The sequence below is a fragment of the Rhinolophus hipposideros genome (genome assembly GCF_964194185.1).
Source record: "Rhinolophus hipposideros genome assembly, chromosome: 13".
Lineage (NCBI taxonomy): Eukaryota > Metazoa > Chordata > Mammalia > Chiroptera > Rhinolophidae > Rhinolophus > Rhinolophus hipposideros.
The window spans coordinates 30,480,438-30,493,878 of record NC_138059.1 but is presented as its reverse complement, the minus strand read 5'-3'; the positions used below and the strand labels follow the sequence as shown (position 1 = coordinate 30,493,878).

The 13,441-nt window shown below is 42.5% G+C and overlaps 1 protein-coding gene across 4 annotated transcripts in view; it reads left to right on the top strand.

Annotated features, from left to right (window-relative positions):
- Positions 1 to 2,027: 2,027 nt before the first annotated feature.
- GRHL2 (grainyhead like transcription factor 2) overlaps positions 2,028 to 13,441 on the top strand; it is a 155,031-nt gene continuing 143,617 nt past the window's right edge. For 2 of the 4 annotated variants that reach the window (XM_081070222.1, XM_081070221.1), the window contains exon 1: positions 2,058 to 2,205. Coding sequence is in view for 2 of the 4 variants with exons in the window: in XM_081070220.1 (XP_080926346.1) it covers positions 2,389 to 2,408 (20 nt within the window). In the remaining 2 variants the exon portion in view is untranslated. Of the gene's footprint in view, positions 2,409 to 13,441 lie in introns of all 4 variants that reach the window. The other 2 variants (XM_081070220.1, XM_081070219.1) reach the window with 2 other exon arrangements.

The window sequence follows — 13,441 nt, the reverse complement described above, 5'->3', positions numbered from 1 at the left end:
TTTTCATGTTATATTATTACAGACAAGTATAAGTGACTTGCCCGAAGTCATGTAGTAGAGGTATGATTTGGACTTAGGCAAATCTTTGCCATCGAGTGCACAGTACATAATTATAAAATTTCAGAATGTTAGAGATAAAGGGATTATACTACAAGTTTCCAGAAAGAAAAATTCTGGGTCACAAAAAGATGGAATCAAGGTGGCACTGGAATTCTCAACAACACTGGATGCTAGAAGACAAACGAGCAATTTCTATAACTCACGAATGAAACATTTCAACTTAAGAATTCTCATCTCCATTGGAATAGGAGGACAGAAGACTCTTGGAGGGCTGTTTCCACTGGGGAAAAATGGAATTGGTTGATCATTTGAAAAATAAATTGGATATCTGACAGATCAGGATGAGTGGTGCATAACAAAGTAAATAGATAAAAGATTTCATATGAAAGAAAACAACCGTAGTATACAGTTATCTCTGTTGACTGGTATCTGCATAATCACCAACTACTTACGACCCTTAAACTGTGAAAGAGCTACGTTGGGAGAATGTGGTAGAAGGGGAAACTGGGTGGGGAATGAAAGAGCTAGATCCTTATCTGATGCAACAGGTAGGCAAAGCACAACATCTAAACTGATAACTCAAGAGATAGCAGCATAAATTATTTGGAAATTGGGAGACAGAAGAGACCGCTAGAAGGGGAATGCGGTTGCTTCTAAAAAGGAGATTAAGAAGGTAGAGGAGAGGCGGGTACTGTATTATCTCAAAATATTATATTATCTTTAAAAAGTGTGTATACTTATGCTGTCTTTAAAAAGCAAGAACAAAATTTTGAAATTCATTTTCTGAGAGTGAAATAACCAAATTCACTCTGGAATAACCAAACCTTGCTTCACACTGTAAATTTCAGGAAATATCTGATCCATAAAGATTAAAATACAAGTTGTATCAACTCGGGCAAAGTAGTATTAACATGAAATAAAATACGGCAAACTTTTCATGCCCTCCTTCAGTCCCACAATTCTTATTTGTGGGCTAGATGCCTGTCAGAACTTCCACAGATACTCTTTGGGAGCATTGGTTATAAATTACACCTTTGCTAATTCGCGTCATTTCCAACCAGAAGAAACAGAACTACAAAAAAGTCAGTTTCATCCTGAATTGTTTCCGTAGCAACCACATTAAGCTGGCAGGATAAAGCACCTTTGTAGTCACTGCTTTTATTGAATTACAATGTAAATGTTGATATCTGCCTGGAAACGTCAAATGACAGGTTTATGGAACAAATTCAGTGGTTGTTTGCAGCTCTGGAATCCCAGGCTGCAGAGTTGAGATGGAAGAGGTGAGCCTGGGCCATCTTAGTGTCTATTCAACCAGATCTTCTCTCTTCACCAAAACCACTCCACTACCCATCTGCCCGGTTCAGGAAAGGATGCTCACCTTTTTGAAAATCTAACCTACCTGATAACTTTTACACATCGGGGCACGAAAAGTGTTTGTTGTAGGTAAGAATGTTAAAAATGCAATTACGCAACAGACTCAGCAATCATTGGTTCGCCCCCCTCTGAGCACAAAATAAACTTCAGTCCCGTACTCTTCTGACACTGTCAAATAGTCCTCGTAATGTGGGTATTAAAAGCCTGTGGTTGTGCTGCGCATTTGATTCCGGTTGGCTTGGGATACCTGAGTTCAGCTCTCCTTAGTCCTTCCGTTCGACCCACAATCCCTAGTGGCTGCAGGTGTTGCTTTTTTTCCTGGTTCCTTCTCTCCTCGAAGCCCCCTCCCCCACCCCCACCCCAGGGCCGGCTAACGGGAAGAATGAAAGCGTAGCGTGAAGTCTCGAAGCACTGACCCTCAGCTCCCACGGGCTGCCCCAGAGCTGCAAGCGTGCCGCCGCTCCGCTCAGGTAAACTTCGGAGTGAGTTACCTGCACTTGGAGAAGGGCCTTACCTGAGCGCGCCTCTGCCAATGGCAGCTCACCTGAGGGAGCCTCGCAGCCAATCACTGCGCAGCTCGTCCCTCGGGTTGTACCCTTTAGTGAAAGAATTCAGCTCCTTGCGAGAAAGTTACCTGTGGCCGACCAAGTCCGCCACTTTCTGCTCTGTGGCTGCCCACTGCTACGACCCAGGAGGACTCCGCGCTGCCCGGCCGCCTCCGAGCTCGGGCCCCATGTGAGGGGCCCCTCCTTATCCCACCTTTCCGGCTAGGTGAGGGCGCGAGCGGGCGAGCGAGCGAGAGTGGTGAGGGGGGACGGAAAAGCAGAATTACCTGTAGCTCTTGTTCTGCCATCTCGGGCGCTCTCACACACCTTCACCTGCACAGACTTGAAAGTCCAGTTTCACCAGAGGCTGAGGCTCCAGGAAAAGGGGAGCGAGTTCATTGGATCAAACATGTCACAAGAGTCGGACAAGTAAGTGGATCACACGCGCCGGCTGCTGCTACTACCACTTTGGGCTGATGGCAACTGGTTTGTTATGTTTTTTTTTTTTTTTTTAAGTTGCTATTGTTGGTATTTTTTTTTCTTTCTTTTTGGTGTATCCAAACTTTTTACAGATTATGTTTCCACCCTGGTTAAGGGGAGAAACCCTACAAGAATGTGAATGTTTAATACCCCCTTTGGGCCTTGATAGTAAAAGTAGGTTTTCCTCTTTCCTTCCTCCCTGACGAAGTATCTCAGGTCCAGCCTCCCAGGACCAATACTTGCCTATTGACAGAGGTTTTGGTAGATGAGGGCGGGAAGGCCTGTTGTCCCCTCTGTTTTGGTTGTTCCCACCGCTTCAGGCTCCCAGGGCCATTTGGAAATTCAGCTGAGTTCCTTCGATTTGTCCAAAGGGCTCCTGGAAAAGCGGGTCTTGGCGGCTTTTGTGTGAGCGCAACAAAGAGCCTTTATACTGAAGTAGAAACGGCCATCTTCCCGCACTTGAGCAGGGGAGTGTGCGTGTGCGCGCCCCGGACGGGAGGCGAGGCGCGGGGGCGCGGGGCCCGGGTCGTCCCGCAGCGCCTCGCGCCGCCCCCGCTTCCTCCTACCCCCCCCCGCCTGTCCGCCCCCGCGTTGTTTGGCCACCTTACACAGGAGCGCGAGTGCGGGACCTTTGGGACACGAGGGGAACTGATTTGAGGCACCGAGTGTGCACTTCGGTGGGGCGCGGAGGCGCCTGTGACTTCTCGATTCGTCCACGTCCGAACGGTGTCTGCGCGCCCACGACCGAGTCCGCGGCCTGGGGCCCAGGCGCTGCACGCGGGAGGCGGCCACCTCGGGCGTGGCCGGCCGCACTGCGTGGGTCGCGCCCGGCCTTCTCTGGGAGGGCTCGGATGGAAAGGCCGGGGCCCGCGGCGGCCGAGCCGGCTTCCCGCGCCTGGCAGGCCGAGCGGGGGAGCGCGTCCTTCCCGTCGGCGACGGGGACTGAGACTCGCCGGCGGTCGGGGGGTCGCCAGGCCCCGGTCCACTCACGTCCAGGCGGCCTCCCTGCAGGCCTGGCTCCCGGCTCCGGGGCGGCTTTGTGCTGGCCGGGGGAGGTGGGGCCGAGGGCGGGAGTGGAGGGAGCCGGAGGTGGGTCCCGCGGCCTTGCTCGGGATTCGATGGCGACGCTCCCATCCCCCACCGTCAGGCGCGGCCCTGGCTGCGAATTGGCAGCGTCCTAGCCGTAGAGCTTAGTGGCCACCTTTTTGCTTTCCTGGGTAACTTTACCCCGGTGGTGTGGCCACCCCAAGGAGACCTTCCTGAGGGTGGCTCCGCCAGGGCCAGGCGCGGGCGCCCGGAGGCCGCGGGCCGCCGGCGCCTCTCCCTGGAGACGTGGCCCGGGACGTTCCCGAGCTGAGGGACCCTGAGGGGGCGATGGGAATGGCCTGCGGACCTGTCCTGGGGTGGAAGGGAGGGGCTGCCCTTCAAGTAAAGCCGTCGGTAGGGTAGGCATATCTAACAACACATGCTGTCATACTTAAAAAGACAAAATTCTACCGGGTACGTGTTAGTACCACTTTACACGACAACGAAAAATGAACTGCGTACTACACACCGGAGGGGAAGAACCAGTCTTACAATACAGGAAGAGGGCAGGCGTAGGCGGAGGGGTAGCAAAGTGTACGATTGTTTGAATGCCCCCATGCTCGTCCCACATTCTCTCTGTAGCTTTTAAGAAATCACAACTTGATTTTGAAAAGTTCGGTAGCCAAAGCCGAAATGACAGGGTTTTGGGGTTTGTTTTGATCTTAGTGTCAAAAATGGTTGCAGCACTAGTGACTATCTGATAAGATAGATTGTAATTCCTTAATTAAATCACCATTAACATTCGGTTGCACTGCTTAGTTTTGTGATACAACACGATTCAAACGAATTCAGAATGAAACGATGGGTTTTTATTTTAACCGGTTATACTTAGCACCACGAGGGCAATTTCTTTAATATTGAAAGTAAGTTCTGAACACTAGCAATCTGGTTTCAGTACGATGCGTTATTTAATTTTTATGGGTAATACCTATCCAGGATTACATACACTTACACTTAGTGAAAGTAACTTTTATCTAGTCATGGTTTCCAAGACTTAATTTTGTATCCTGGGAAAAAGCGATACTGACACTATGCCGCAAAGAGAAACTCTTGGGCCCTACTTGCATCTCTGCTTGAACTATTGAGATATGCTGGAAATTAATAAATGAGTTTTAGATCATGTTTTCAAATATTCTAGTTTTTTTTATATTTCTCAAATAACCTAGTTTTCTTCATGTTCTAATGGAGGAGTGGCAGGACTGGGTCCAGGTTTTATGTACCTGAAGCTTATATGCGATTCTGTATGTTAGGTGGGGTGGGGGTGTGGGCTCTAAGAAAATACTTGAGCACAGTTCCTGGGGCTTCCTGCCAGGGCCAGCCAGGGGTCCTGAAGGTTGAGCTTTGTCAACTTCATGGTAAATCTACTTTGGAGGCCTGTCTGGCTTTTCTGGGAGTGACCTAAAAATACACACAGGATATTTTCCTATTAACCTATCAAAGTGTAGGTTATCTTTTGAATAGCATACTTAGAAAATTCCAGTTAGCGACCCTAGACTGAAGCAATAGCATCACCTTTTTTATAGTTGTGGACTTTTCATATTGAAATGCCCTGCTTTTTATGTTCTGCAATGTTGACACTATTGCTAATTAAAGCAAAGTAATTTTAGGACATTTCGTACACATTTTAAAATTCTCTGTTCCTCCTTTTTTCAATTTTATGAAGATTTATCTTTGTCAATAAGCATGTGTATTCTAGCAAGGCAATGATAGATTTAAAAACACTTACTGCCATCTATATTCAGAGAGTGTATATGTAATTTTACTTGATGCCCATATGTAGTTTTCATTACATAAGTATTTTTTGAATACCTACTATTTGGAACAATTTAGATAGGCATTATAGGAGAATAAAAAGATGTATAAGATGGGTCATGTCCTCAAGAAGTTTACTCTCTAGTGGGAAGTAAAACATGAACAGATATAATTTAAAAAAAATAAAATTTCAATTACAGTTGACATACAATATTACATTTGTTTCAGGTGTACAAAATAGTGATTAGATATCTACATAACTGACGAAGCGATCACCCTGATAAGTCTAGTACCCATTTGATACCATACATAGTTACCACAGTGTTATTGACTATATTCCCTATTCCGTACTTTACATCTCCATGACTCTTTTTGTAACTGGCAATTTATACATCTTAATCCCTTCTCTTTTTTCACCCATCCCTCTAACCCCTGCCATCTGGCAACCAGCTATCAATTTGTTTCTGTTTCGTTTATTTTATTTTTTTTGGATTCCGCGTATAAGTGAAATCACATGGCATCTGTCTTTCTCTGTCTGACTTATATATCATAATACCCTCTAGGTCCATCCATATTATCGTAAATGGCAAGATTGCATTCTTACAGCTGACTACTATTCCATTGTACATATGTACCACTTCTTCTTTATCCATTTGTCTATCGATGGGCAATTAGGTTATTTCCATAGCTTGACTGTTGTGAATAACGCTGTGTTGAACATAGGGGTACATATGTCTTTTTAAAATAGTGTTTTAGATTTCTTTGGATAAATGCCCAGAAGTGGAATTGCTGGGTCACACGGTAGTTCTATTTTTAATTTTTTGAGGATCCTCCATATAGTTTTCCATAGTGGCTGCACTAATTTATAATCCCACTAACAGTGCCTGAGGGTTCCCTTTTCTCCATGTCCTTGCCAACACTTGTTTGTTGATTTATTGATGATAGCCATTCTGATAGGTGTGAGGTGATACCTTATCGTGGTTTTAATTTGCATTTCCCTGTTGATTAGTGACATAATTTTAATCAAGACAATATCTGGTAAGTGACTAAAAGTTACAAAGAAAACAATAGTGTATTTATCAGGTCAAGGTATATCAATCCCCCTTTTCCCTCCCTGCCCCTCTTTTATCTAGGACAATTACTTTTAGTCATTCTGCATGCTTTACCTTGAGTAAATTATTCTAGAAAGGAAACAGAAAATGCCTGAAGTTGTAGGTATTTTATGTGGATAACCTTTGAAATAAGGGATGAAACCTTTTAATTAAATTTTTACTCCTTAGCTTTATAAATTTGAAGTTTGCAAATGTTTCCACTTGGCTATAAAATATCTTTTAAGATCACAAATATTAAGAATGAATCATATCTTTCTCAAGCCACAAAAATATCCACTCATTTATTCAACAAGTATGTCCTGAGTGGCACTATATACCTAGCATTGATCCTGGCATTGAGATTCACTAGTGAATAGAACAAAGTCCCTGCCCTTGTGCTGCTTGTATTCTAGTTGGGGAAAACAAATAGTAAATCAGTCAAGAAGTAAATGCATAATAAATTAGATGGGGAGATGTAGTATGAAGGAAAGTAAAGCAGGTTAATGGGATTGAGAATAACAGGGAGATATTTATATAAGGTGGTCAGGGTTGTACTCTCTGATGAGAAGACTTTTTCGCAGAGACCTGGAGGAAGTGAGGGATCAAGCACTGCGGATACCTGGGATCAGAGTATTTCTTAAAGGCAGATGGGAGGGCAAGTGCAAAGGCCCTGAGCTGGGAGAGTGCTTGGCATGCTCCAGGATCAGAAAGGACCCCAGTGTGGGTGAAGCAGAGAGGTAAAGAGATAATAGTCCCAGTAAGTAAATGAACATAATCAGTTCTCTACTTAACTAGTACACTCAAAAACAGACAAAGTTATACTTATAAATGGTTAAGGCAGTCAAGAGGTGAATAATAAAGAATCAACTAATAGCCTCAGTCTAGTCTTTCTCCAAATTTCACCAGTTTAATGTTTAGGGTCTAGTGTTCTCTTTCCTACCATAGATTAACTCTTGCTCTCTCCTTAATTTAGAGATGAATAAATGCACACATTCTAGAAGACCCCTGGGAATCAGAACTGAGGAAGTAGGGGACCAAGTACAGATGGTATTTGCTCTGACACTCTGGCCTCCCCAAGACTCTTAGTTTAACCTGCCACTCTTCAGAGACTATCTCAATCCTTTTAACATTAGCCTCCAGCAAAATAAGGCTTGCATTTCTTGCCTTCCTCTTGCCTTCATTCAATTTCTGCAAACTTCTGTCCATCCTAGAAAACACAGGCTTGTCCACTGTGCTTGGAAATGAGACACTGCAAACAGTGTGCTCTGGTTAATTTCACATCTTCAGTGAAGTAAACTAATATACAGGCAAAGTTAACCTATCAGAAAATGCTAGCCAACAACATGAAAATCTGGATTAATTTTTCAAAAGGTTGAAGATAATTATGTATGTGCTTAATAATAGAAATCTCCATAGGACTCCTTTAAATGACTGCTTCTTAACCTCATCTGATTACAAAAATATCACTGGAGGCACTTGGTAAAACCACATATCCCTAGACCCCACTCCAGAACTGTAGAATCGGATTCTCCCATCATAGAGGGGTCAGGGCAACTGCATTTAAACAATGTCCCGGTACCTTTTATGATTGGGTTAGGTAGTGAAAAACTTTAAGTGATACTTAACATTTATATAATAAATTCAATTTATATGCAACTCCTCAAGTGTGTATCAGTGTGTAAGTGAACTTAAACCTGTGGCTTTATTTTATGTTTGTTAGGCTATTTCTGGAGGAGCAGCTTCTGATATAATTTTTAACTTGGATTTAAGAATTCTTAGGCCTTTTCTTAAACTCATTTGCTTTCATTGTTTTGCTGAACTGCCCCTTCTGGAAGAATGGGGTCATTTTGACAGATCATATGTTTCCAGAGCTGCAAAAGACTTGATTTGGAGTGATGTCACTCGTGTGAGCCTCTGCCAGGCACGTAGCTCAGTGTTATGCTCAGATTTTAGACTGGATCCCACTCATTAGAGAGCTGGGTTGGAGTTAGAACGCCAACCTTGTCTTTCTGCAGTTTCTCACTAGAATCTAAAACTACTGTTCATTTTTCTGAGAACACTCATTTTATTGAAGCTAGATTCTACATTTTAGCACAAAGTCAAAGATAACGAATGAGTTCTGATCTGATGTTGGTCACTGTGAAATAATTTAATGAGATGATGGTTGCCGTTTCATTTCTAGGGCTAATAGTAGCTTGAAGTATTACCCTGATAAGATGGTACTAGACCTTCTGTTGGCCTGTAATTGGTCCTCCTTTAAACTGACGGCAGATTTCAGGCCACCCAAATGGTCCCAGTGCCAGGAGGATTAAAAGTAAGTTCTGGAGCAGCTGATGAAGAGCTTTTCTAGCAAAGCTTTATCTAGCAATTTCTACTAGACTCTGCAAAATCAAAAGGAGAATTTAGACAAGCGTCCAGGTAAATCAAACATACATAGAAATAATTAAACAACAACAACACCCAATAACCCCAAGACGTATTTGAAATATATAGATAATTTAAACAAAATTATTATTTTGATGTTAGGGTATTAAGTCTACTTTTCAAAAAGTCTTAGATAATTGAAGCAAATGCTTTGGTTCTTTTTTGTGACTTTTTATATAACTAGGCATACATTTATGGTTAAAAAACGAACCATTTGGTTAAACAGTATTTTCAATTCCTCTTACTTTCTCCCTAGTCCGAATCAACATTTTTTTCCTCCCTCCCTCCCTTCTTTCCTTCCTTTCTTCCTTCTTTTGTCTCCTGATGCCACTTTCCTGATTTTCCCCCCTCCTATGTTACTTAGTAGGAATTGACATATGCACAGCTTCTATGCAAAGAGATAAATGTGAATCTGATTTCAGTCATTATTTTAGTCAATGAACTTTGCTGCCTTCTCTTAGTATTTACGGCATCAGCAACCCTTCCTTATTATCTGAGCCAAGAGTGAATATGATGGCAGCAGATGATGTCGCTCTAATTATTCAAGTCAACTAAGTTTAACCTTGTAAAATGTTTATTTTTAAGTTCTTTTTAGCGCAAGGAAAGCCTTATCCTAAATTAATTACAGTCTTCATTCATGATTCCTGGCATTTACATTGGGGTGCAGACACTCTCTTCCTTTTCAAAAGGTATTCAAGGATTCCTGCTCAATTATTAAAAACTAGGTCTAAGCAGAAATAGAGGAGTGATTAGTTTGGCAAACGTGTCCATGAAAAATTCCTTAACGAGCAGCAACAGGCTGAATAGGAATTTTTGCTTTCGTGCAGGAGGACTCGTGGGTTGCTTAGTAACAACAGCCTTTACCTGGGAGTCCCTCAGACAGTTTCACCGGTCTTCAAATTTAGGCTCCCCACATTCAGATTCACCCTATGCTCCACCTGCCTTGTGTATTTCTATCCTTTAGAGTACCCCAGCTCCTTAGTTTAGATCCATCCATCCATCTGTCCATCCATCCATCCATCCATCTATCCATCCAACTATCCATAACCAGGAAACTACATTTCATGCTGTAAGTCTTTTAATGGTAAATGGTAAAAAGGACTGAACTATAATGGGTTAAATGGGATAGAAGCAAGAAAATATCTCTTTGGGGATCTACCTCCATCTGTCCCTCCAGTTTTATTGATGAGAGGGTTAAGAAGTGTTTCAGTTTTAGTTTGATGTGTTTTGGTGACTAACAGGATTAAAGTAATATTATTTCTAAAAACAGCACATTTTGATTTGCCATATACAACACCAACCAAGTACACATTTTTAGGGTTCTATGGAAAATACTGGAAAAGCTGTTACATTTCAGTGTACATTTTGAGGGAAAGTTGGGGTTATGGAGATTGTGTATTTGTGTATCCAGTAGAAAGCAATCGCTGCCTATGGTCGCTGAAGAACTTGTTTTACTTAGCAATGAACATGGCAATGAACTTTGTGGGGAGCACTTTTAAAGTGATTTGGCTTCACTTTCACTTCTAAGGTAATGCTTCTTTTACAAGTGTGAATGATGATGCTGTCCAGAACAGAAAAGGAAAGCAAGATTCTCTCTTGCTTCTTTTTATTTTGGTGCTCGCCTTCCATCCAAACCCTGAAGCTACAAGAACAACTAACCCCTCAGGGCCAGAGTCTCTTGTTTTTTAAGGCCCTTGAATTTAGATTGGGGTTTTAGAGAAGGGGGGAAGGTTGAAGGGATGAATGGAGAAAGGAGAGGAAGAGGAGGAGCAGGAAGAAACTGCTTTAGCCTTTTGCTCCTGGTAGAGTCATTGTGTAAGGCCTGCAGGGCTGGGTCTAGGGTGCCATGACATGTGGCTATTTGTCCTCCTGGGGAATTGATTCTAATTTGAAGCCCAAAACCTTAGATCTAGGACACAAGCCTTAGAAATTACATAGGGCATGTGAGTAACCAAGTGAAAGATATGGAGCTAAAAGTTTGGTTTAAGGACACCAGTGCCTTACATTCTTATTTCTGTGTTGCATGTTGGGGTTGTAAGAATGAGTTGAAAATCTGAAGTTTTGATTAATTTGGAAAAAGTGCTGTCTTTTTATTTTGTAGGGAGATTGAAAACAGAGGAGGCATTGCCTATTTCCTTGTTAAAATATAAGCATGAATATATGAAATACCTGGTTAAGATTCTGATCGCATTTCTGTGAGAGTGGACTTTTCTTTCTAGACTCACTCTAAATCATTGTTTTTAGTTCTCAGTTCAGTGAGTCCCATAAAATAACTGCTTTCTGTACTTTTTGGATCTTACTTTTCAAAGAAGCTAGGAACAAAGGTAGCTTTTGCCTCTTTCCTGTATTGCCAATAAAATAACTAACATAAGATCAGAGGATTCTTCTTCCATTATTTTTCATCTGTAAAATAAAGTTGAACTAAATGATCTCTGAGGAGAATCACAGGCACCAGCATTCTGTGGGTCTCATGTTCTCCCTCCAGAGGGACCCTAGGGAGGAGTGGAGTTCACAGGGAGTGATGGATGTTAGCAAGATAGGAGAGTACCAAGCACAAGGGGACCTGCTTCAGCTCCCATATCCTCCCCTCCCCCCACCACACACACCTCTTTACCAAAATGAAAGGTGGTCTGACAAAGATGACAAAGAAAGAGACTTTGGCAGGTGGGAAGATTTCAGAGTGCCACATGGAATTCAGAAAGGCAACGAGGCTGTACAACCAAGGGTTTACCTGGAGGACCACTGTGCAGCCCCACTGGGCAGGCAGACAAAGGGTACAAGAAAATCAGATAGAAAGGCTAGGCAGGTACTCTCTTGCCAGAGAGAGCTCAGGAAGTGGTCTACTCTATCTAGGCAGGCTCATGGCGTGAGAGTGAGGCAATATCAGAATGGATGGAACATTTAATGAAATTCAGTAAGCCAAAAACCTTGGGCAAATGGGACAACTTCCTCTTCCTCTCCCCTCTTCCTTCTCTTCTTCCATCTTCATCCTGCCTCTGTCTCCTCCTTCTTCCCACCCCTCTTCTCTTCCCCTTTCTCCTTCTCCTTCCTTTTTTCTTTCTCTCTCTTCTCCTCCTCCTCCTAATAAAACATAATTCAGGGACACCGACTGTCAGACAATATCGCCAAGCCAGTAGTTTAGTAAGTGTTCAGAAAAGGTATTAAATATAAGAACAGCACCGGCAGTTTCACTTCAATGATAAGGTAATATATTATTTTACATTAGAGCACACAACCATTCATTCAGCTCAGGAATAAAATCTTCTCTGGTATCCTATTGTGTCATAGGATTCAAGTCTCTGAAGTTGATTTACTCTGCAGTCAATACTGTATCAGGACAAAACAGACGGTAGCCCCTGGAAGGTTCTCATGTTGGAGGACTTTTGACGGGTTACAGGATCCCTTACGTCCATTTGTGCTTCCTCTGCAGACCAGAACTTTTTAGCTACTTTGGTGGCTGCTTGAAAAAATAAGTATACCTTACATAGTTTTGAAAACTTTAAAAACGACAAATGCTTCAATAGAAATATGGTTCAAAGTCAAAAGTAGGCAATTCATGAAAGCTATACAAGGGGTTAATAAACATATGAAATAATATTTAGCTTTATGAGTAATCCAAGAAATACAGATTATAGAACAGGGAAGTTCCCAGTTTCCCTGTCAAATTGGCCAAGGTTAACAAAACTGGATTTGGAGAAAACACATTTTTTGGAGGATTGTAAATTATTATAAACTTTCTGGAAAGCAGCTTGGCAAAACTGGTTGAAATGGGCCTACCTGTTGACACCTGATTTTCAGTTTTAGGGGTTTATTTTAAGGAAATAATCAGGATATTAAGGTAGCATTATTTTTGAAAGTGAAACATCTGAAAAACAAGGGCCCAGCTACCCAGGATTGGTTTAGTAAATCAGTTTAGTGAGATGATGGGATACTGCACAAGTATTATCAATCATATTATGGAAAAATACTGACAGGAGAAAAATGTTCATGGTGTGTTAGAATGTGTATAGGCATAAAAAAAATAAAGACTAAAAATAGTAAAACCACCATAGGTTAAAAGTAGTTTTCACTCTACATAGAGAAATTATAGGTGCTTTTGTCTCTTATTTGTACCTCTGTGTTTTTCTAGTTTGTTGAAGTGAACACTGCTTTTGTATTTAGGGAGAAAAATTTAAAGGTTATTTTTTAAAGTAGTCATTCTGCGCTGGAGACATTTAGAAATCACACACACATACCCTAAATAAAATGGAAAAGCCTGCCTGCTTTCTGGCTTCAGGTGGAAGTTATCTGATGCCCGCAGAAGTCCCTGCCCCCCTCCTTCTGGTCCAGGCACGCCACCCTGCCTGCCCTTCACTGCTGCTGTGCCACGTGTGCCCTCTGCACTGTGCCACACACACCTGTAGATTGGTTGGGTTTCTGTGTCTCAACAACCCTGTCTTTTTGGATTTGCCCAGTGATCCCGTCCAACTATTTTTCAATACAGCACGAATAGGTGTAGGACTTTCCAACATTTGTTTACCCTGAAGCTGGGGAACAGCTAAGGAGAGAAACTCTTTTACTCAGTAAGCTGCATGGGCCTATGTAGTTTCCCTTTGAGAAAATTCTCTGTGGGCGAGGCTGCCTTCCATG